At 37.5% G+C, this 22,933-nt stretch overlaps 1 protein-coding gene across 6 annotated transcripts in view; it reads right to left on the bottom strand.

Annotated features, from left to right (window-relative positions):
- The window catches only part of NFIX (nuclear factor I X), a 209,478-nt gene that overhangs the window by 82,752 nt on the left and 103,793 nt on the right, over positions 1 to 22,933 (bottom strand). For 5 of the 6 annotated variants that reach the window (XM_073654248.1, XM_073654247.1, XM_073654250.1 and 2 more), the window contains one exon: positions 3,495 to 4,026. In XM_073654248.1, the coding sequence (XP_073510349.1) occupies positions 3,495 to 4,026 (532 nt within the window). Of the gene's footprint in view, positions 1 to 3,494; positions 4,027 to 4,274; positions 5,003 to 22,933 lie in introns of those variants that run through there. The other variant, XM_073654249.1, reaches the window with a different exon arrangement.

Here is a 22,933-nt window from a genome sequence, read left to right as displayed (position 1 = left end):
CAGATGAGGGAGGAGTTATGCATCATGGAGTATGCTCCTCCTACCACAGGGTGACAGACAGGAGAGAGGAGCTATGTGTCATGGAGTCTGCTCCTCCCACCACAGGGTGACAGACAGGAGGGAGGAGCTATGTGTCATGGAGTCTGCTCCTCCCACCAGAGGTTGACAGTCATGAGGGAGGAGCTATGTGACTTGAAGTCTGCTCCTCCCAACCACAGGGTGACACAGTCAGGAGGAAGGAGCTATGTGACGTATTTTGTTCCTTCCACATCAGGGTGACACAGACAAGAGACTATTAAGTGACTGTCATATGCTCCACAAGAAAACAAGGATGAGAGCTGAGTATGTATCTGACCCTCTTTATACAGGGTAATATGAAAGAGACATATTTTCAAACGTCAGTTAATGAAAAGGCACAAAGGTAAAATACTGATTCTGGGCTGCATATATTTACAATATGAGAGCAGATTATTGTTTATGCCGTTGGGATGTCATTACTCCATAGATATGTTCCTGTTTTGACTGTCCACAAAAAGGCTGCGTCCACTTCCTTTATCTGTGACTAGGCATTGTCCAGTGACACATGTATTATCTTTTAGTGAATTCCTGAAATCAAATATAATTTCCAATAATGTACATCTTAATTACGAGACAAAATAAGGCCCAGATTTTCAAACTTCACAGAATACCAGATGTAGAATAGAAAAAAAAATAATATAAATAACTAAAGAAGAATTTAGTATAATGATCTGAAGAATATTGTAGAATATTGCAGTTGGATCTTCTATAAAGGGTAATAATGATATAATTGATGTTGATGAGGCCATAAATGTCATACATAGTCCTGTACCCGATGGCAAACACTGTAAATCAGCACACCCACAGAGAGTTGTGAATGGTGAGACACATGTGGTGGTCAGAGGTTAGGTCCTCCTCTGCATGGGCCCTGACCTTACTGACGCTTCTAACCAGCAAAGGCTTTTTTGTCTTCACCACAGGAATTACACATCCTCTTTCTAAAAGTGAAACACTCATTATATCATGACTTTTCGACAGTCATTATATTAATATTTATATGTTGCCCAATTAAACAAATTCGGTGAAGGTGTAATTAAGTAACTCTGCTGATCACTTTCTGGACACTTTATATATAAAGAGAAGTGTAACCTACTGTCCAAATGTGAGCTCAGCAAAACCTGGCCTCAAACTGAGCAAGAGCCCTTAACTTACAGGAAGGATATGTCATATAACATAAGGGGGTGGAGGCCCGGGAAAAATGCTACATTTCTATGACAATATTTTTGTAATAGGGGTAGGGTTGAACAAGAGTAAGAGTATTTGCACACGTGAAGTATTTTTCTGCAGTTTTGTTGTGCTTTTTCATCACAAAACTTGAAGGATTTCCTATTGCCAACAAAGTAACTGAGATTCTGGGAGTGTCATGCACATGATGCTTATTTTTTTCCTTGCAGATTTACAGCAGTTTCTTTCAGCGGTTTTCACCTATTCTCATGAATGGTGAAAAGCGCATGCAAAAAAAAAAGTGGTAATAGGTGAGTATTTTATGCAGCGTTTTTCCTGCCAACACTTCAGTATTTGCAGCAGAAATGTCTACAGTAAATACTAATGTGTACACACACATATATACATATATCGAATTAACAGACACGACTCTTCTTCTGTAGTTAGGGTATGCTCGCACTCATTATTTGTACAGAATAATTGATTATAGATTGTGCCACGAAGTCTGGTAAAATCCACGTTTTACAAGCTGATGCCAACCCTATATATTGCGGCTGCTGAAACTATTGACATTTAGCGGGTGTAAAATCCACGCCACTTGTCAATTTTCGTCCAGATTTCTTTTACCGCAGAGTCTGGATGAAAATTTGTAAAATGTCATCTACTTGGCTGCTACCGCACAGCGGCAAATCTGGGCAGAAAATCAGCAGCACATCCGCCATGTATGTAGAGTTCAGTTTTTTTTCTGCATCTTGGAAGTAGAGCGGGCCTTTTATATCTCTGCAGAGAATCACATCTCAGGTGTAAATAACCTGGACACACATTACATGGCATAATGTTTAGGATTTTTCTTGATGACCCTCCTCCCACCCACAGTTTACTTTCTGCTGTATAAGTAATAGAAAGTGCTTTCTGCTGTATAAGTAATAGAAAGTGCTAAAAACTTAAATTCTTATGTCACCTTAAAAACTAGTTTGTAAACTCATTTCTAATGATGAAGCCTTTTTATAGGACGCAGAATTTCAGTTTACTTTCCATAACTAGTGTCAATGACTATGGTTCACGATGCAGTTAATTTTTTTTTTTTTAAGTTCTCTTTTTTTTATTAACTATTTTTTTAGTGCAAGCTCTTGATGCATTTAAATTTTTGTCCTTTACCCATGCTATATACTAAGAAATGTTTGGATTACTTCAGCACACGCACTTCAATCAGCTTGATTTAACAGTAAACATTAGGAAGTCACAAAAGGTATGTCAATTTTACAAAAGAATACAGTTCACCTGATGTAACCCCAGCAAACAAGTCTGGATAAAATGTTTCACCAGTACTATAAAGATAACAAATGCAATACATTCACTTTCAACGAGTGATAAAAAGTTTATGCAAAAGTTACAGGATAAGAAGAAAATTTAGTGAAGTGTTTATAATTCACAAACAGGATAGAGGAAATTAGGTGAAATGTGTCAATTTGTATGTAAAAGACTCTTAGATTCTACATCTGTATATAAATATGAAGTGGAAATAAAAAACGCTTACACTTGTTCTCCTCTGATACGTACTTGTTAATAACTTTTTGTTTCTTTTTGTAGATAATTTGTGCTACTATTATTGCTGGTGCAGCATGCCATTGCTCCTTGTAGAGAGATGCACTCTTATTTTTGCATGCTAGAACTAAATTATATGATTTTATAAAGTAGTATAAAACAGAATGCACCAAACGTAGGTTATTAAAATGGGAAGAATATAACTAATACATAAATACAATTGTAATGCTTTGCAGTTTAACAGGTATGTCAAAAGCCTTACAATGTGTGATAACTACCTACATTTCATAGAGATAACTAAATATGCTCATCTGACATTGTATCTTTTCACAAACATTCGGTGGACTCATTTTTTAATAAATCAATGCAATCCAGTGGAAAACACTGGAATCTTCACAGTACCCTAAGAATCTGAGGCCTGAGAAACGTAGTGGATATAGTGAAACTCAAATCTAGGGCCCTGTGATTTTGAGGCCTAAGTATAATTGAGACAATGAAACCATTGGATTTTAGCATGAAAATGCAATAAAATAACCTTGTAGTGATCCATTTTACATCTTTGATATCTCTCCTATTATCCTTGCAGGTGTTCTTTATTTGGAGCACTGCCAACCTGACATTATCAGGTCTAAAGACATTGTCCTGTTATGTATGTTAGGTTGCACAAGATGATTGTGTGACTAAAGTGCAAAAATTGCAAGACTTACCAGGTGTGTGGACGAAGAAGGCCAGGTAGAGGTCCAGTTCTTTGATGGAAACTCCAATGTGATGTGGCTGAACGCACAGCCCTGGATTGGAACACTGGGGTGACTTATAGAGACGTTCCCCATCTGTGCTCTCCAGCGGAATCCCCTTAAACAGGATGACCATCACCAGGTCCAACCTCCACACCTTATCTGCCTGGCGAAGGCAGTCAATCCTCCGAATTTTGCCCTTCTGATCTGGGTTAGAAAGGACACAACACGGAGGCTTCTTCCCGGTGATGGTCAGGACAAAGTCCTCTCGGAACTCTGGCCGGATGTCTTTCCTCAGCTTGGCCAAGAGCCGTGACGCCCACTTCTGCTTGATCTCAGGCTTCTCCCCCAATAATTCGTCCTTCACCGCCCTCTCCTCATCCTTTGACATCCGTTTCTCATGCTTCTTAAAGTATTTGCGCTTCCTTGCTTGGAGATTGAACCATGTGTACGAGAATGCACGCACATGGGGAAGAAGAGCTTCGATGAAGGGGTGAAATTCATCCTGAAAGATGAAATAACTACATTTTAAAAAGTGAGCACATCAAGATACATTTTGAAAAATCAAACATAATAAAAAAACATTGAAATTTTACATTCCAATAATTACTATTCATTATTTAGATTTTTTATGAATATGTAGAAACATATTTGAATTTTTCTTCCTCCGCAAAGTTAAAAAACATGAATTTGACAATATAATCTGCTTTATCAACATTATAGGAATAAGTGTGAAAGAGGAGAAATTTTTACCATCTCTTGGTGTCATATCGAACTCCTGTAGAAATTTAAAACCATCCAATTGCGTAGCTCATCAGTATAAGAAAGAGAGAGAAACAGAGAGCATGGGATGGATAAGTAATTGCAGGAATACAAATATAATGAAGCAGAGAAAAAGTGAACTGGATCATAAAATTGAGGACAAAATGCAAAAAATATTACCTATGAAAAATATATTTTTTTAAAGCCCCAAACTATTCCTTTTTGTAAAAATTTGGAAGTTTTACAAAACAACTAAATAATTTTAAAAAAAATGTGCAGTGATATTTCTCAAACACACCAAGTTCTTATCGTCAAAGGCCTTAAAAAAAAAAAAAATGATAAATGAACACAAAATTTCCAGGTGCAAGAAAAGCTACAAAGACAACTAAAAAGTCATCAAAAAAAAAATGGTGTGTTGTGGAATAAAAATTCTAGTAAAATATCTTGGTATGCTTTAGAGATATTAAATCTCAATATAAAAATAGATGATAGCAAAATGAAAGGAGGGAAAAAAGGTCTAACGGAGAAATACGTGTTTTTTTCTAAAGCTCGTCTTGAGTAAAAGAGAAAGCTGTTTTTTTTTCCTTTTTGTTTAAACTCTCTCTTTCTCTCTCTCTCTCTCTCTCGTTCCCCCTCTCCTGCTTTCACTCTCCGTGCTGAATTGGTGGCCAGCATCGATGCCAGGGAAAAGAGAGAGGAAAAAAAAAAGAGAAAGAGAGAGAGACTGATTCTCATGGACCCACCTTTTTGGCAAAGTGAACTGAAGAAGCTAGCCAATAGCAGAGAAAAAGGGAGGGGAGTGAGAGAGCGAAAGAGAGGGAAGGGAGGAGGGAGGTATAGAGCTAAAGAGAGAGAGAGCGTGAAAAAAAATATTGAAGGCAGAAAAAGGTTTTGCCAAAACAGACAACTTGAAAAAAAAATACATTTAAGCATACACAAAAGTTTGACGTTTCACTTTCTTTATATTGACAAGACAGAGAGTTACTGCTTGTCCCATTCTTGCTTCATATCTTTTTATTATGTATTTTTGTTTTATTTTTATTTTTGATCTATTTTGCCATATAGGTCTTGGCACAAGAAGTAAAAGAGTCGTTCATGGCTGGAGATGGTGTGTTTTGGGTGGACAGGGAGGGGTAGAGATGCAGCAGATGCCTGCTTGCTCTCCGTGTATATATCCATTCTCCCTAGGTTTTTTTTTTTTTTTTGCATAAAATACCTAAGAACAGCAATCACTGAATACCTCACTCATTTCCTTCCGTAAGTTAACCAAAAAAACACCTTTCTATTAATAGAGAAATGATATATGAAATATCTCTTTCCTTTTTTCCTCCCTCTCCTCCTTCTCTCTGCCACTTCTGTCTCGCTCACTCGTTCTCTGCGGTTTTGCTGGCACTGCCCAATATATTTCAGCCAAGTCACACATTTTAAAGACGCTGCTTTTCAGAGTAAATCTCCCTCTCCTGTATTCCCAGATTTTTTTTTATTTTCCCTGGTACACTCTCTCTTCCTACTATCCCACACTCATTTTAACCCCTTCTGAACTGGAAACTATAGCCGTACGAACCGCCATCACATTCATTCCTTTATTCTTCTTTCATTTTCTGCACATTAGTTTATCTTCATTTGAGCCAGGTTTCTATAATAAAGTGAGTTTTAATTATTTAAATGTATTGTTTATTTTAAATTTTGAACTGCTTGTTATTTTTTAAATATATATAGTTATACATTTTCTCCATTATAATACTGGTCATCATTTTCTTACTGAACATGTATACTGCTATTTCCAGTTCACTTTTCATCATAGTGGAAAGTTCTACTTTTTTTTTTTACGTTTTCTGTAAAGACATACGATTTATGTGTATTTCCAAGCTATAGTGGTTCCATCAGACACCTTGTCCTTTACATTCAGCTCCTTGCTTGCCTCTTAGTATATATATATTTATACGCATACACATTTACAAATTTATCAGTAGAGAGGTATATGCATTTTGTGTTTCCCTTAAATTTTCTTCTTTTCCTGTTTGTCTTTTTTTATACAATTTTTTCATCAGCAGTTTTTTGTATTCACATTTTTTTTCCATTTATTTATTTATTCAACCAATTTCCCATTTTGATATTTTGTTCGCTTTCCCCACGCTCGCCGATTTTCACATTTTGCCTGTAATTAAAGTCTACATTTGCCTTTTACTGCTTATTTTTTACTCCACTGTAAAAGTTTTTCCTTTGCGACTTTTCTTACATTTTTCTTTACATTTCTTGTAGATTTTTTTCTTCATGTACGGCTCATTCTCTTACTATGTTTTTTGTATTGCTTTAGCCTTTCATTCTTATTTGTAGCTGATATTAATTAGACAACTCTTATCTGCCACTTTTTTTTCATCAAGTTTCATTCACTACTCTGGTATGAAAATTAAATATTTTATTGAAATATTTTTTATATCAGCCACTAATGGAGTGCTGATTATGTTTTTACTTTATGCTGCAAGTTTCCTAAAATTTTAAGGATCTTTTCCAACCGCAAAATAGATATTTATAAAATGGTTTCACGTTAATTTTCTCCTATCTCTTAAGAATTTTCTTATGCCATATCTGTAATTTCTCTTTATCCATCCCCACACTTTTCTTATTAACGTGTTTTCCTTTCTTTTCACTTTCACTCTCCAATGGACAGTACATTGACAAAAGTATACCCTTTCTGCTCTCTTTCACAACAGCAAAGCACATTTTAAGGTCTTAAGTCAAAATGGGATCTAATGTACGTAAATAAACGAGAAAATTTTATCTTAAAAAGCGAGTTATTACTGTTTGCTTTATTCATCATTCTTGTCTTGCACTAGTAACCTGCCATAAATCTAACCACTAACCTATATTCACCTCCTGCCAAACAGAGACCTTTTCATGTAGACACGGGATATATACCCAACGCATATGCAATTTTTATACACTCAGTATAATTATATTGGAACCATGAGTAAAGTTCTTACAATGTATGACAAAAACGTGTAATTCTTGACCAAGCAATAGATCCCACTCTGTGTCTGAAGGGCAAATCTCTAAATACATAGCTTTAAATATATATATGTACATCTTTTTATATCTTCTCTTTTACAGCATAAAACCTATATATAATTCTTATATAAAAATTATACTATATATATGCAGTTATATATATTTAGTTGTCCTTTTTCACAAACGATAAGGATAAATTTCCACTTACGACTCCATATAGCAGTATTTCGTAATTTTTTTTTTTAAACGTGTTCATACACAATTTAATATTTAACAGATCAGCCCACAATCAGCACACAGTTATATAGTAAAATACATATGCAAATACTTTCTGCAATTATTTTATATGAAAAAATATATTATATGTCATACAACAGCTTTCTAAAACTACTGTGAATGCATAAAGGAGGGCACTATGCTTTATAGACGATATCGGCTCTTGTAATATATAGCGGAAGAAATTAAACTGTGCTAGTTAGACTGCAACACACATAGTTGAAAAGAAATGCACATTAATAACTATTTAGCCATTGATAAAATGGATTTTTTTTTATCCTATAAGGGTGCATTACAGGGTTGGACCATCGCTAGTTAATTGCAGTTTCATGTGTATTTTAGACGACTCTAGAAATCCATCTAGATAATGACGAGACTGTAAGTAAGCTGGCAATTAACCCTAAGTAGATCAAATGAACGCTTACCTTAAGATTAAACCAGAGACCCTTAAGACATAATGGAGAGACGTATCAGATGACATGTAATTGATAAAATTTGAATGACGCGTGGATTGTATGCAAATAGTAGTAATATTATAGTATTAGCCATGTAAATCTTTCTGAACAGTGGGACGGAATATATGTAAACTATTTAATATATATATAATACTTCATAATATACTATATATAAAGGTATATATGTATGTGTAAATGTGTGTGTGTGTGTATGTATGTGTATATATATATATATATATATATATATATATATATATATATATATACATATATATATAGTTGTGTGTGTAATAATTATTATTTTTCATATTTAATAATATAAAAAAATAAATTAGAGGATGGTTTTGACCAAGAAAAAAAGGCTATATATATTATCGCTATTATTTGAAATTGTAATATATTTCCTCTGCTTTATAAAGATACAACTTTCGGGAGAAAGAAAAGAAAGTTAATCCATTGAAGTAGTTATTGGAAGGTAATATTCTGTCTAGTACTCTCTGCTATGCCATGCTACTGATGCTACTGTACCTTGTGTAGTAGTAAGTTAGTCTGTCCTAACCCTACCCAAGGCTGATATCGAACAGGTACATCTGTTGGATTTTCGTAACTGGAGAGGTGAATGTATTAGAATGTAGGTTATGGAGAAATAACAATAAAGTGCAGCGCAACTGCATCATACAACCAGTGGATGTATATAGAATAGGTAAGGAGTGACAGTGTAGCAAACCTAAAAGAGTAGACGTTTAAACTATGTATATATGAAGCCATAACATTAAAACCACTGACAATTGAAATGAATACCATCGATTCTCTCATTACAAGGGTACCTTTCTTAGGAGTGGACTATGTTAAGGAGAAAGTGAACACTCAGTTCTCGAACTTGATATGTTGGAAGCAGGAAAAAAGACCAAGCAAATTTGAGCGTCTTTCTCAAGGGCCAGGTTGTGATAACTTAACAATTGGGTAAGGAAGGGCGGACCGGTGGAAATTGGGGGACTGGTTCCTGACCTAAACTTTTGATAAAGTTTGGTTCGGATATCAGAACAGTACCCAAACTTCCACTAGAACCCGAACCCCATTAAAACATAATGGAGATCTGAACTTGTAAGGAAAAAAAAAATCTCTCCTCCGCGCCACAACGGACTTACCCCAAACACTGTACTGGACTTCAAGAGAAAGTCTGTGTTTCGGCGTACAAACCCCAACAGTGTCTGTCCGGTACAAACACCAAACATTTCTGTTCTGGTTTGCCCATCTCTAGTCAGGACTTTCACCAAAGTAGATGATCTTCTGGGGTGTTCCTGGCATGCGGTTTTTAGTACGTAACAAAAGTCTTTCAAGGAAGGACAACCAGTGAACTGGCGTCAAGGTTATGGGCACCTAAAGTTCATTAATGTTTTTGAATAGCAAACATTAATCCATACTAAGCACAAATTGCTGAAAAGAGTAATGCCGGCTATGGAGAAAAAAGGTATCTGAACAGACAGAGCATTGTAACTTGCTTTACAGTTGGGGACTGGTCAGAGTTCCCCCACAACCATTATGGTCAGGTATGTGCACAGTAACATAACTTAGTCTACAGTTATTCCATTATTGTGTAAATATCATACTGTCTAGTGATGAGCGAGCATTCTCATTACTCGAGATTTACGAGCGTGCTCAGGTGTTTTCTCGAGTATCTTCAGCGTGCTCCTTCATCATGCTCGGGTGTTATGTTTTAGTCAATCAGTGCTCATGATTTGCGACTGTTTGACAGCTTTAATACATGTGAGGAATGCTTGTTTCTTAGGCATTCCTCACATGTATTAAAGTTGTCAAACAGTCGCAAATCATGAGCACGGAGTGACTAAAACATAACACCGAGCACAGCTGAAGATACTCGGCGAGCACCCGAGCATGCTCGCTGAAAGGGTTAACAGAACATACTCGCTCATCACTAATACTGTCACATCCCTGCACTGCCTCATATAGACCCATTCACAGACTAGGATCTGGGTTATGCCTACCTATAGCCACCTCACTTTGAACATATAGCACAATGACTTTTCATATGTAACCTTGATAAATGTCTGCAGCCAGAAAGCTAGAACTGTGTTGTCAATCATCTCTGCATCTGACTGTACCGTATAATATGCCACACAGTAAACGTCTGCGAGCAATATATAAACACCATCATACCATTCTATGTAATGATGACACTTCAGGCAATAACTACACTATAAAATGAACATGTAGAAAAACAGCCGCACAAGCGCATATTTGTATATGCAGCGCACAAACGCTCCTTACCCTGCAGTATCAGTTACAGACACTGATTGATGGTGCCCTAGTTTTAATGGAACAAGTACAAACACATTAGATATAACCCAAAGTCTAATTAGTTCCTCATTAAACAGGCCTTAACTGATCTTTTAATTTGCAAATATTTATGAATCTTGTGAATAATGGAAATGAAAATAGTTTTCTCACTGTGTGGACAATTGAGGCGCAGGTGAGGGGCCAGGCTGTTTTAGTGCTAATGCAAAGGAAGTCAATTTTTTTAATATATTGTGTTGCTATAAAATTAGGCTGACAATCCTTACACTTGATGTAAACAGAGGTGAAGGAACAAGAGTCCATGAGCTGGCACGAGGAGAAAGAATGGTGAATGTCTCATGACTTGTCCGCAGAGCTTATAATCTAATGTGTCCTGGGATACTACAATACAGTACAGAGAAGAGGAGCACTTAGTGAAGTGACACTTTCTATGACCTCTGCATTCAGCTTAATGGTTTGATTCCATTTCTGTTTTGTATTAACTTTTTTTCTGTAAAAATTAGAAAATCACGAGTTTCCCCCACAGGCTCCCGCTTCTAAAGAAATTCCATCAAAAGCACAAATTCACTTTCCGTTTCTGCCAATTCAAATAAAGCATATTCATACATTCAGTAATGTTGTATTTCCAGTAACTATAAGTGATATAGGGTTATACAGGAGAGAAAAGTAAAATAGGAAAGATGAGTAATAGGAAATAAAGGCAAAGAATGTATGGAATAATATGAGGAGATATAGGGAGGATATATGGAGTAATAGGGGGAGATATAGGGGACGATATATGGAGTAATAGGAGGAGATATAGGGAGAATATATGGAGTAATAGGAGGAGATATAGGGAGGATATATGGAGTAATAGGAGGAGATGTAGGGAGGATATATGGAGTAATAGGAGGAGATATAGGGAGGATCTATGGAGTAATAGGAGGAGATAAAGGGAGGATCTATGGAGTAATAGGAGGAGATATACGGGGGATATATGGAGTAATAGGAGGAGATATAGGGAGGATATATGGAGTAATAAGATTAAATATTGGGAGAGGATATATGGAGTAATAGAAGGAGACATAGGGAGGATATATGGAGTAATAGGAGGATATATAGAGAGGATATATGGAGTAACAGGAGATATAGGGAGGATATATAAAGTAATAGGAGAAGATATAGAAAGGATATATGGACTAACAGGAGGAGATATAGGGAGGATATATGGAGTAATAGGAGGATATATGGAGTAATAGGAGGAGATAAAGGGAGGATATATGGAGTAATAAGAGGAGATATAGGGGGGATATGTGGAGTAATAGAAGGAGATATAGGGGGATATATGGAGTAATAGGAGGAGATATAGGGGAGGATATATGGAGTAAGGAGGAGATATAGGGAGGATATATGGAGTAATAGTGGGAGATATAGGGGAGGATATATGGACTAACAGGGGGAGATATAGGGATGATATATGGAGTAATAGGAGATATAGGGAGTATATATGGAGTAATAGGGGAGATATAGTTGATATAAAGTAATAGGGGAGATGTAGGGAGGATATATGGAGTAATAGGAGGAGATATAGGGAGGATATATGGAGTAATAGGAGGAGATGTAGGGGACGATATATGGAGTAATAGGGGAGATATATGGAGTAAAAGGAGGAGATAAAGGGAGGATATATGGAGTAATAGGATGAGATATAGAGGACGATATATGGAGTAATAGGGGAGATATAGAGAGGATATATGGAGTAATATGAGGAGATAAAGGGAGGATATATGGAGTAATAGGAGGAGATATAGGGAGGATATATGGAGTAAGGAGGAGATATAGGGGTATATATGGAGTAATAGGAGGAGATATAGGAAGGATATATGGAGTAATAGGAGGATATATGGAGTAATAGGAGGAGATAAAGGGAGGATATATGGAGTAATAAGAGGAGATATAGGGGGGATATGTGGAGTAATAGAAGGAGATATAGGGAGGATATATGGAGTAATAGTGGGAGATATAGGGGAGGATATATGGACTAGCAGGAGGAGATATAGGGATGATATATGGAGTAATAGGAGGAGATATAGGGAGTATATATGGAGTAATAGCGGAGATATAGTTGATATAAAGTAATAGGGGAGATGTAGGGAGGATATATAGAGTAATAGGAGGAGATATAGGGAGGATATATGGAGTAATAGGAGGAGATGTAGGGGACGATATATGGAGTAATAGGGGAGATAAAGGGAGGATATATGGAGAAATAGGATGAGATATAGAGGACGATATATGGAGTAATAGGGGAGATATAGAGCGGATATATGGATTAATAGGAGGAGATAAAGGGAGGATATATGGAGTAATAGGAGGAGATATAGGGAGGATATATGGAGTAATAAGAGGAGATATAGGGAGGATATATGGAGGATACATGGAGTAATAGGAGAAATAATGGGGGTGATATATGGAGTAATAGGAGGATATATGGAGTAAAAGGAGGAGATATAGGGAGGATATATGGAGTAATAGGAGGAGATATAGAGAGGATATATGGAGTAATAGAAGGAGATATAGGGAGAATATATGGAGTAATAGGAGGATATATAGGGAGGATATATGGAGTAATAGGAGGAGATATAGGGAGGATATATGGAGTAATAAGAGGAGATATAAGGAAGATATATGGAGTAATATGAGGACATATAGGGAGGATATATGGAGTAATAGGAGGAGATATAATGGACGATATATGGAATAATAGGGGAGATATAGAAAGGATAAATGGAGTAATAGGAGGAGATATAGGGGAGGATTTATGAAGTAATAGGAGGAGATATAGGGGATGGTATATGGAGTAATAGGAGTAGATATATGGAGTAATAGGGGAGATATAGGGAGGATATATGAAGAAATAGGGTGAGATATAGGGGACGATATACGGAGTAATAGGGGAGATGTAGAGAGGATATATGGAGTAATAGGAGGAGATATAGGGGGATATATGGAGTAATAGGAGGAGATATAGGGTTGATATATGGAGTAATAGGAGGAGATATAGGGAGGATATATGGAGTAATAGGGGGAGATATAGGGAGGACATATGGAGCAATAGGAGGAGATATAGGTAGGATATATTGAGTAATAGGAGGAGATATAGGGGGATATATGGAGTAATAGGAGGAGATGTAGGGATGATATATGGAGTAATAGGAGGAGATATAGGGGAGGATATATGGAGTAACAGGAGGAGATATAGGGGAGGATATATGGAGTAACAGGAGGAGATATAGGGAGGATATATGGAGTAATAGGGGGAGATATAGGGAGGATATATGGAGTAATAGGAGGAGATATAGGGAGGATATATTGAGTAATAGGAGGAGATATAGGAGGATATATGGAGTAATAGGAGGAGATGTAGGGATGATATATGGAGTAATAGGAGGAGATATAGGGGAGGATATATGGAGTAATAGGGGAGATATAGGGAGGATATATGAAGAAATAGGATGATATATAGGGGACGATATATGGAGTAATAGGGGAGATGTAGAGAGGATATATGGAGTAATAGGAGGAGATATAGGGAAAATATATGGAGTAATAGAGGGAGATATAGGCAGAATATATGGATTAATAGGAGGAGATCTAGGGGGATATATGGAGTAATAGGAGGAGATACAGGGAGGATACGTGGAGTAATAGGAGGAGATATAGGGAGGATATATGGAGTAATAGGAGGGTATAGAGGGAGAATATATGGAGTAATAGGAGGAGATATAGGGGATGATATATGGAGTAATAGGAGGAAGTATAAGGAGGATATATGGAGTAATAGGATTAGAAATATTGCAAATATATGTAGTAATAGAAGGAGATATAGGGAGGATATATGGAGTAATAGGAGGAGATATATGGAAGATATATGGAGTAATAGGAGGAGATACAGGGAGGATATATGGAGTAATAGGAGGAGATATAGGGAGGATATATGGAGTAATAGGAGGAGATATAGGGAAGATATATGGAGTAATAGGAGGAGATATCGGAAGATATATGGAGCAATAGGAGGAGATATAGGGAGGATATATGGAGTAATAGGAGGAGCTATATGGAGTAATAAGAGGAGATATAGGGAGGATATATGGACTAATAGGAGGTATAAGAAGGATATATGGAGTAATAGGAGGATATGTGGAGTAATAGGAGGAGATATAGAGAGGATATATGGAGTAATAGGAGGAGATATAGGGAGGATATATGGAGCAATAGGAGGAGATATAGGGAGGATATATGGAGTAGTAGGAGGAGCTATATGGAGTAATAGGAGATATAGGAAGGATATATGGACTAATAGGAGATGTAGGAAGGATATATGGAGTAATAGGAGGATATATGGAGTAATAGGAGGAGATATGGAGTAATAGGAGGAGATATAGGGCGGATATATGGAGTAATAGGAGGAGATATAGGGAGGATATATGGAGTAATAGGAGGAGATGCAAGGAGAATATATAGAGTAATAAGATTAAATATTGGGAGAGGATATATGGAGTGATAGGAGAAGATATAGGGAGGATGATATATGGAGAAATAGGATGAAATATAGGGGACGATATATGGAGTAATAGGAGAGATATAGAGAGGATATATGGAGTAATAGGAGGAGATATAGGGGAGGATATATGGAGTAATTGGAGGAGATATTGGGGAGGATATATGGAATAATAGGAGGAGATATAGCGGAGGATATATGGAGTAGTAGGAGGAGATATAGAAGATATTTGGAATAATAGGTGGAGATATAATGAGGATATATGGAGTAATAGGAGATGTAGGGGAGGATATATGGAGTAATAGAAGGAGATATGGGGGAGAATATATGGAGTAATAGGAGGAGATATAGGGAGGATATATGGAGTAATAGGAGGAGATATAGGGAGGATATATGGAGTAATAGGAGGAGATATAGGGAGGATGTATGGAGTAATAGGAGGAGATATAGGGAGGTTATATGGAGTAATAGGAGGAGATATAGGGAGTATATATGGAGTAATAGGAGGAGATATAGGGAGGATATATGGAGTAATAGGAGGAGATATAGGGGATGGTATATGGAGTAATAGGAGTAGATATATGGAGTAATAGTAACCAGGGGAGGAGTCCTAAGGAGATAATTTGCATATTCCCACTGCATTTTGGGGTAAGTGAAGAGTCTCCGTGAGCTCAAAGAACACTGGATTTTGGCTGTTGGAGCTGAAAAGAGGACATCGGTAAACCAGGGGAGGAGTCCTAAGGAGATAATTTGCATATTCCCACTGCATTTTGGGGTAAGTGAAGAGTCTCCGTGAGCTCAAAGAACACTGGATTTTGGCTGTTGGAGCTGAAAAGAGGACATCGGTAAACCAGGGGAGGAGTCCTAAGGAGATAATTTGCATATTCCCACTGCATTTTGGGGTAAGTGAAGAGTCTCCGTGAGCTCAAAGAACACTGGATTTTGGCTGTTGGAGCTGAAAAGAGGACATCGGTAAACCAGGGGAGGAGTCCTAAGGAGATAATTTGCATATTCCCACTGCATTTTGGGGTAAGTGAAGAGTCTCCGTGAGCTCAAAGAACACTGGATTTTGGCTGTTGGAGCTGAAAAGAGGACATCGGTAAACCGCGCGCCTACCGGCGCGCGCATTTTGAAGCTTTTTTTTTAAGCTTTTTTCACTGTTTTCAGAACATTAACAGTAAGAACATGGAAGAGTCCAGGAGCCATTTGGTGAGCTGCATATCCTGCTACATGTTCACAGACTTGCCAGTGGAAAAGCCAAACTTCACATGCCAGAAATGCAAGCTTGTGTCCCTGTTGGAGGAAAAGTTGCGAAATCTAGAAGAGAGGTTAACTACCTTGAAAATCATTAAGGAAGGTGAAGAGTTCTTAGACAGAGCAGAATTATCTCTTCATGATTCAGAAAGAGAAGAAATTCGAACTGCACCTGAGGAAACAGAGGAATGGAAGCATGTGACCCACAGAAGCAGGAGGATCGAGAGGCAGTCAGCACCCATACTGCTCAGGAACCAGTACCAGGCTCTCACGCAGGAGAACCATGAAGAAATACAGCAAAATAAGACTTTGCCAGCAATGAATAACCTTGTAAGCCCTCAGAATCCTCCTGGATGGAGAAAGAAGAATGTTGTGAAGAAAAAACGGAGAGTGGTGGTCATGGGGGATTCCCTGTTAAGAGGAACAGAGGCTGCTATCTGCAGACCAGACATAACCTCAAGAGAAATGTGCTGTCTTCCAGGAGCAAAAATTAAAGATGTGTCTGACAGGATATCAAGACTCTTCAGACCTACAGATCACTACCCATTCCTGCTAATACATGTGGGGACAAATGACACCGCAAGAAAGGACCTGGAAACCATCTGCAGTGACTTTGAAGACGGGCAAGAAAGTGAAAGAATTGGGAGCGCAGGTGGTCTTCTCATCCATCCTCCCAGTGGATGGCCATGGAACAATGAGGTGGAATAAGATTCTACAGGTGAACAACTGGCTACGTCGATGGTGCCGTCAACAAGGATTTGGATTTCTGGATCACGGAATGAATTACCTATACGATGGACTACTTGCTAGAGATGGGGTGCACCTTACGAAGACTGGAAAACATGTATTTGGAAATTGCCTTGCTGCACTCATCAGGAGAGCTTTAAACTAGAACAATGTGGGAAGGGAAGCAAAAGGCCAGAAAAAGCCATACAGCTGACAAATACTATTGAGATCTCTGCTACTGGAAGTGGAAAGGAAGAACAAAGACAAAACAATTTAAATAATAAAAATATGGGAAGAAGAGAAACCAATCACAAACTAAAATGTTTTTATACAAATGCACAAAGCATGGGCAACAAACAAGGAGAATTAGAACTACTAACGCAGGAAAAGAAATATGATGTCATTGGAATCACTGAAACTTGGTGGGACGATACACATGATTGGAATAAAAGGCTAAAAGGATACAACTTATTTGCAAGAAACAGACTTGATAAACGAGGAGGAGGTGTCGCATTGTATGTTAGAAAAGCGTATATCTGCACAGAGATTGAAGCTTCAGAGACTGGGAGTTCTGTGGAAACTGTTTGGGTAAGAATACAAGGAGAGAACAATGGAAAGGACACCATTGTAGGCATTTACTACAGGCCACCTGGGCAAGCTGAATATATGGATGAACTCTTTATGTATCAAATGACCAAGTTCTCAAAAAAATATGACGTAGTGGTCATGGGAGATTTCAACTATCCAGACATTTGTTGGGAATCTCTCTCAAGTAAAACTAACAGGTCAAGCAAATTCTTATCCTCTCTTGCTGACAACTTTATCTTCCAAAAGGTAGGGGAGAAAACAAGGGGATCTGCTACTTTGGATCTAATCCTTATAAACAAGGAGGAAATGGTTGAGGAGGTAAAAGTGGCTGGGACCCTAGGAGGCAGCGATCATGCTATTATAGAATTTTGGATAACTAGAGGAGGAAGACATGTGAAGACTCAAACTTCAAGGTTAGATTTTAGAAAGGCAGATTTTAAGAGACTCAGAAAGAGAATAGGAGGGATCCAATGGCTGGATGTCCTTAAGGACAAAAATGTCCAGGAAGGATGGGAAATTTTTAAAAATGAGATTCTCAAAGCACAATCGTTAACAATCCCGAAAAGTAGGAAGAATGGGAAGCATTTAAGGAAACCAGGATGGATGAACACAGAACTTAAACACATGCTAAAAAGAAAGAAAGAAATGTTTATTAAATGGAAAGAGGGAGGCATATCTAAAGAAGATTATAATGCAGTCTGCAGATCCTGCAGGGCATGTATCAGGTTAGCTAAAGCTGACAATGAATTAAGGCTTGCAAGAGATGTCAAAAGCAATAAAAAAGGATTTTGGGGGTATGTCAAAAGTAAAAGAAAAGTCAAAGATGCTATAGGATTTTTACAGGATGAAAATGGAGAAATGGTAAGAGAGGATGTTGAGAAGGCCAAACTTTTTAATTCCTATTTTGCATCTGTTTTCTCTCAGAAAGAAAATGTAACATCAACTGATCTTCACTGTCCTTTTAAAGGAATAGAAGAATCCAAGTTATTTGTAAACAGAAAGATTGTGAGGGAATATTTAGCTAACATAAATGAGTTCAAGTCTCCAGGTCCAGATGAATTACACCCCAGAGTACTGAAGGAGATCGTAGAAGAAATTTTAGAACCACTCTCCATAATCTTTGAAAATTCTTGGAGAACAGGAGAAGTCCCAGAAGACTGGAGAAGAGCAAATGTTGTTCCTATCTTCAAAAAGGGGAAGAAGGTGGACCCAGGGAACTATAGGCCGGTGAGTCTGACTTCTATACCAGGAAAGATCTTTGAACAAATTATTAAACAACATGTATGTAAGTACCTGGATAAGAATGAAGTGATTAACCAGAGTCAGCATGGGTTTATAACTAACAAGTCATGTCAGACTAACTTAATTTCCTTCTATGACAGAATCACTGACTGGGTGGATCAGGGAAATGCTGTAGATATAGTATATCTTGACTTCAGCAAAGCATTTGACAAAGTATCTCACACCATCCTTATTGAAAAAATGACCAAGTATGCAATGGACCAGGCAACTGTTAGGTGGATTCATAACTGGCTTAGTGATCGGACTCAAAGGGTGATTGTAAATGGCTTCACATCCAGCTGGATGAATGTCTCAAGTGGGGTACCACAGGGCTCCGTCCTGGGACCTGTATTGTTCAACATCTTTATCAATGATTTAGATGAAGGAATTGAGGGTAAACTGATTAAATTTGCTGATGACACAAAGCTAGGAGGGATAGCTAATACTAGAGAAGAGAGAGAGAGGATTCAAAAAGACCTAAATAAACTGGAGCAGTGGGCAGCAACCAACAGAATGGTTTTTAACAGGGAAAAATGCAAAGTACTACATCTGGGCAATAAAAATGAAAAAAGCATATACAGAATGGGAGGAATAGAGCTAAGCAACAGTACATGTGAAAAAGATTTAGGTATACTAATAGATCATAGACTGAACATGAGTCAACAGTGTGATGCAGCAGCAAAAAAGGCAAATACAATTCTGGGATGTATTAACAGAAGCATACAGTCTAGATCACGTGAAGTCATTATCGGTCTTTACTCCTCTTTGGTCAGACCTCATCTGGAATACTGTGTACAGTTTTGGGCACCACATTTTAAAAAAGACATAGACAAACTGGAGCAAGTTCAGAGAAGAGCGACCAGAATGGTGACTGGTCTGCAAACCATGTCCTATGAGGAACGGTTGCAGGATTTGGGAATGTTTAGCTTGCAAAAAAGAAGACTGAGAGGAGACTTAATAGCTGTCTACAAATATGTCAAGGGCTGTCACATTGTAGAAGGATCATCTTTATTCTCATTTGCACAAGGAAAGACTAGAAGCAATGGGATGAAACTAAATGGGAGGAGACACAGATTAGATATTAGAAAAAACTTTTTGACAGGGTGATTAATGAGTGGAACAGGCTGCCACGAGAGGTGGTGAGTTCCCCTTCAATGGACGTCTTCAAACAGAGGCTGGACAGACATCTGTCTGAGATGATTTAGTGAATCCTGCTTTGAGCAGGGGGTTGGACCAGATGACCCAGGAGGTCCCTTCCAACTCTACCATTCTATGATTCTATGAGATATAGGGAAAATATATGGAGCAATAGGAGGAGATATAGGGAGGATATATGGAGTAATAGGAGGAGATATAGGGGAAGATATATGGAGTAATAGGAGATATAGGGGAGGATATATGGAGTAATAGGAGGAGATATAGGGGAGGATATATGGAGTTATAGGAGGAGATATAGGGAGGATATATGGAGTAATAGGAGATATAGGGAGGATATATTAAGTAATAGGAGGAGATATAGGGAGGATATATTTTGTAATAGGAGGAGATATAGGGAGGATATATTTTGTAATAGGAGGATATATAGGGGAGGATATATTTAGTAATAGGAGATATAGGGGAGGATATATGGAGTAGTAGGAGGAGATATAGAAGAGATTTGGAGTAATAAGTTGAGATATAGGGTGGATATATGGAGTAATAGGAGCAGATATAGGGAGGATATATGGAGTAATAGGAAGAGATATAGGGCAGGATATATGGAGTAGTAGGAGGAGATATAGAAGATATTTGGAATAATAAGTGGAGATATAGGGGATGATATATGGAGTAATAGGAGGAGATATAAGGGAGGATATATGGAGTAATAGGAGGAGATATAGGGAGGATATATGAAGTAATAGGAAGAGATATAGGGAGGATATATTTAGTAATAGGAGGAGATATAGGGGAGGATATATTTAGTAATAGGAAGTATAGGGTGGATATATGGAGTAATAGGAGGAGATATAAGGAGGATATATGGAGTAATAGGGGGAGATATAGATGATATTTGGAGTAATAGGAGGAGATATAGGGAGAATATATGGAGTAAGAGGATGAGATATAGGGAGGATATATGGAGTAATAGGAGGAGATATAGGAGAGGATATATGGAATAATAGGAGGAGATATAAGGAGGATATATGGAGTAATAGGAGATATGAGGAGGATATATGGATTAATAGGTGAGATATATAAAGGATATATGGAGTAATAGGAGGAGATATATTGAAAATATATGGAGTTATAGGAGGAGATATAGGGAAAATATAGGGAGGATATATGTAGTAATAGGAGGAGATATAAGGAGGATATATGGAGTTATAGGTCGAGATATAGGAGAGGATATATGGAGTAATACAAGGAGATATAGGGAGGATATATGGAGTAATAGGAGGAAATATAGGGAGAATATATGGAGTAATAGGACGAGATATACAGAGGATATATGGAGTAATAGGAGGAGATATAGGGGGATATATGGAGTAATAAGAGGAGATATAGGGAGGATATATGGAGAAATAGGAGGACATATAGGTTGGATATATGGAGTAATAGGGGGAGATATAGGAGGATATATGTAGTAATAGGAGGAGATATAGGATGATATAAGGAGTAATAGGAGGAGATATAGGAGGATATATGGAGTAACAGGAGGAGATATATGAGGGTATATGGAGTAATAGAGGGAGATATAGGGAGGATATATGGAGTAATAGGAGGAGATATAGGAGGATATATGGAGTAATAGGAGGAGATATAGGGAGGATATATGGAGTAATAGGAGAAGATATAGGAGGACATATAGGTTGGATATATGGAGTAATAGGGGGAGATATAGGAGGATATATGGAGTAATAGGAGGAGATATAGGAGGATATAAGGAGTAATAGGAGGAGATATAGGAGAATATATGGAATAATAGGAGGAGATATAGGAGGGTATATGGAGTAATAGAGGGAGATATAGGGAGGATATATGGAGTAATAGGAGGAGATATAGGAGGATATATGGAGTAATAGGAGGAGATATAGAGAGGATATATGGAGTAATAGGAGGAGATATAGGAGGATATATTTAGTAATAGGAGGAGATATAGGGAGGATATATGGAGTAATAGGAGGGGATATAGGGAGGATATATGGAGTAATAGGACGATATATAGGGAGGATATATTTAGTAATAGGAGGAGATATAGGGAGGATATATATAGGAAGGATATATGGAGTAATTGGAGGAGATATAGAGAGGATATATGGAGTAATAGGAGGAGATATAGAGAGGATATATGGAGTAATAGGAGGAGATATGGAGTAATAGGAGGAGATATAGGGCGGATATATGGAGTAATAAGAGGAGATATAGGGAGGATATATGGAGTAATAGGAGGAGATGCAAGGAGAATATATAGAGTAATAAGATTAAATATTGGGAGAGGATATATGGAGTAATAGGAGAAGATATAGGGAGGATGATATATGGAGAAATACGATGAAATATAGGGGACGATATATGGAGTAATAGGAGAGATATAGAGAGGATATATGGAGTAATAGGAGGAGATATATGGAGTAATAGGAGGAGATATAGGGGAGGATATATGGAGTAGTAGGAGGAGATATAGAAGATATTTGGAATAATTGGTGGAGATATAAGGAGGATATATGGAGTAATAGGAGGAGATATAGGGAGGATATATGGAGTAATAGGAGATATAGGGGAGGATATATGGAGTAATAGAAGGAGATATAGGGGAGAATATATGGAGTAATAGGACGGAATATAGGGAGGATATATGGAGTAATAGAAGGAGATATAGGGATGATATATGGAGTAATAGGAGGAGATATAGCGGAGGATATATGGAGTAGTAGGAGGAGATATAGAAGATATTTGGAATAATAGGTGGAGATATAAGGAGGATATATGGAGTAATAGGAGGAGATATAGGGAGGATATATGGAGTAATAGGAGATATAGGGGAGGATATATGGAGTAATAGAAGGAGATATAGGGAGAATATATGGAGAAATAGGATGAAATATAGGGAGGATATATGGAGTAATAGAAGGAGATATAGGGAGGATATATGGAGTAATAGGAGGAGATATAGCGAGGATATATGGAGTAATAGGAGGAGATATAGGGCGGATATATGGAGTAAT

Source organism: Phyllobates terribilis, unplaced genomic scaffold (genome assembly GCF_046119375.1).
Source record: "Phyllobates terribilis strain yellow unplaced genomic scaffold, ASM4611937v1 Scaffold_11__3_contigs__length_659146591, whole genome shotgun sequence".
NCBI classification, from domain to species: Eukaryota; Metazoa; Chordata; class Amphibia; order Anura; family Dendrobatidae; genus Phyllobates; species Phyllobates terribilis.
The sequence above is the reverse complement of the archived record's forward strand: the minus strand, read 5'-3'. Positions and strand labels throughout refer to the sequence as shown.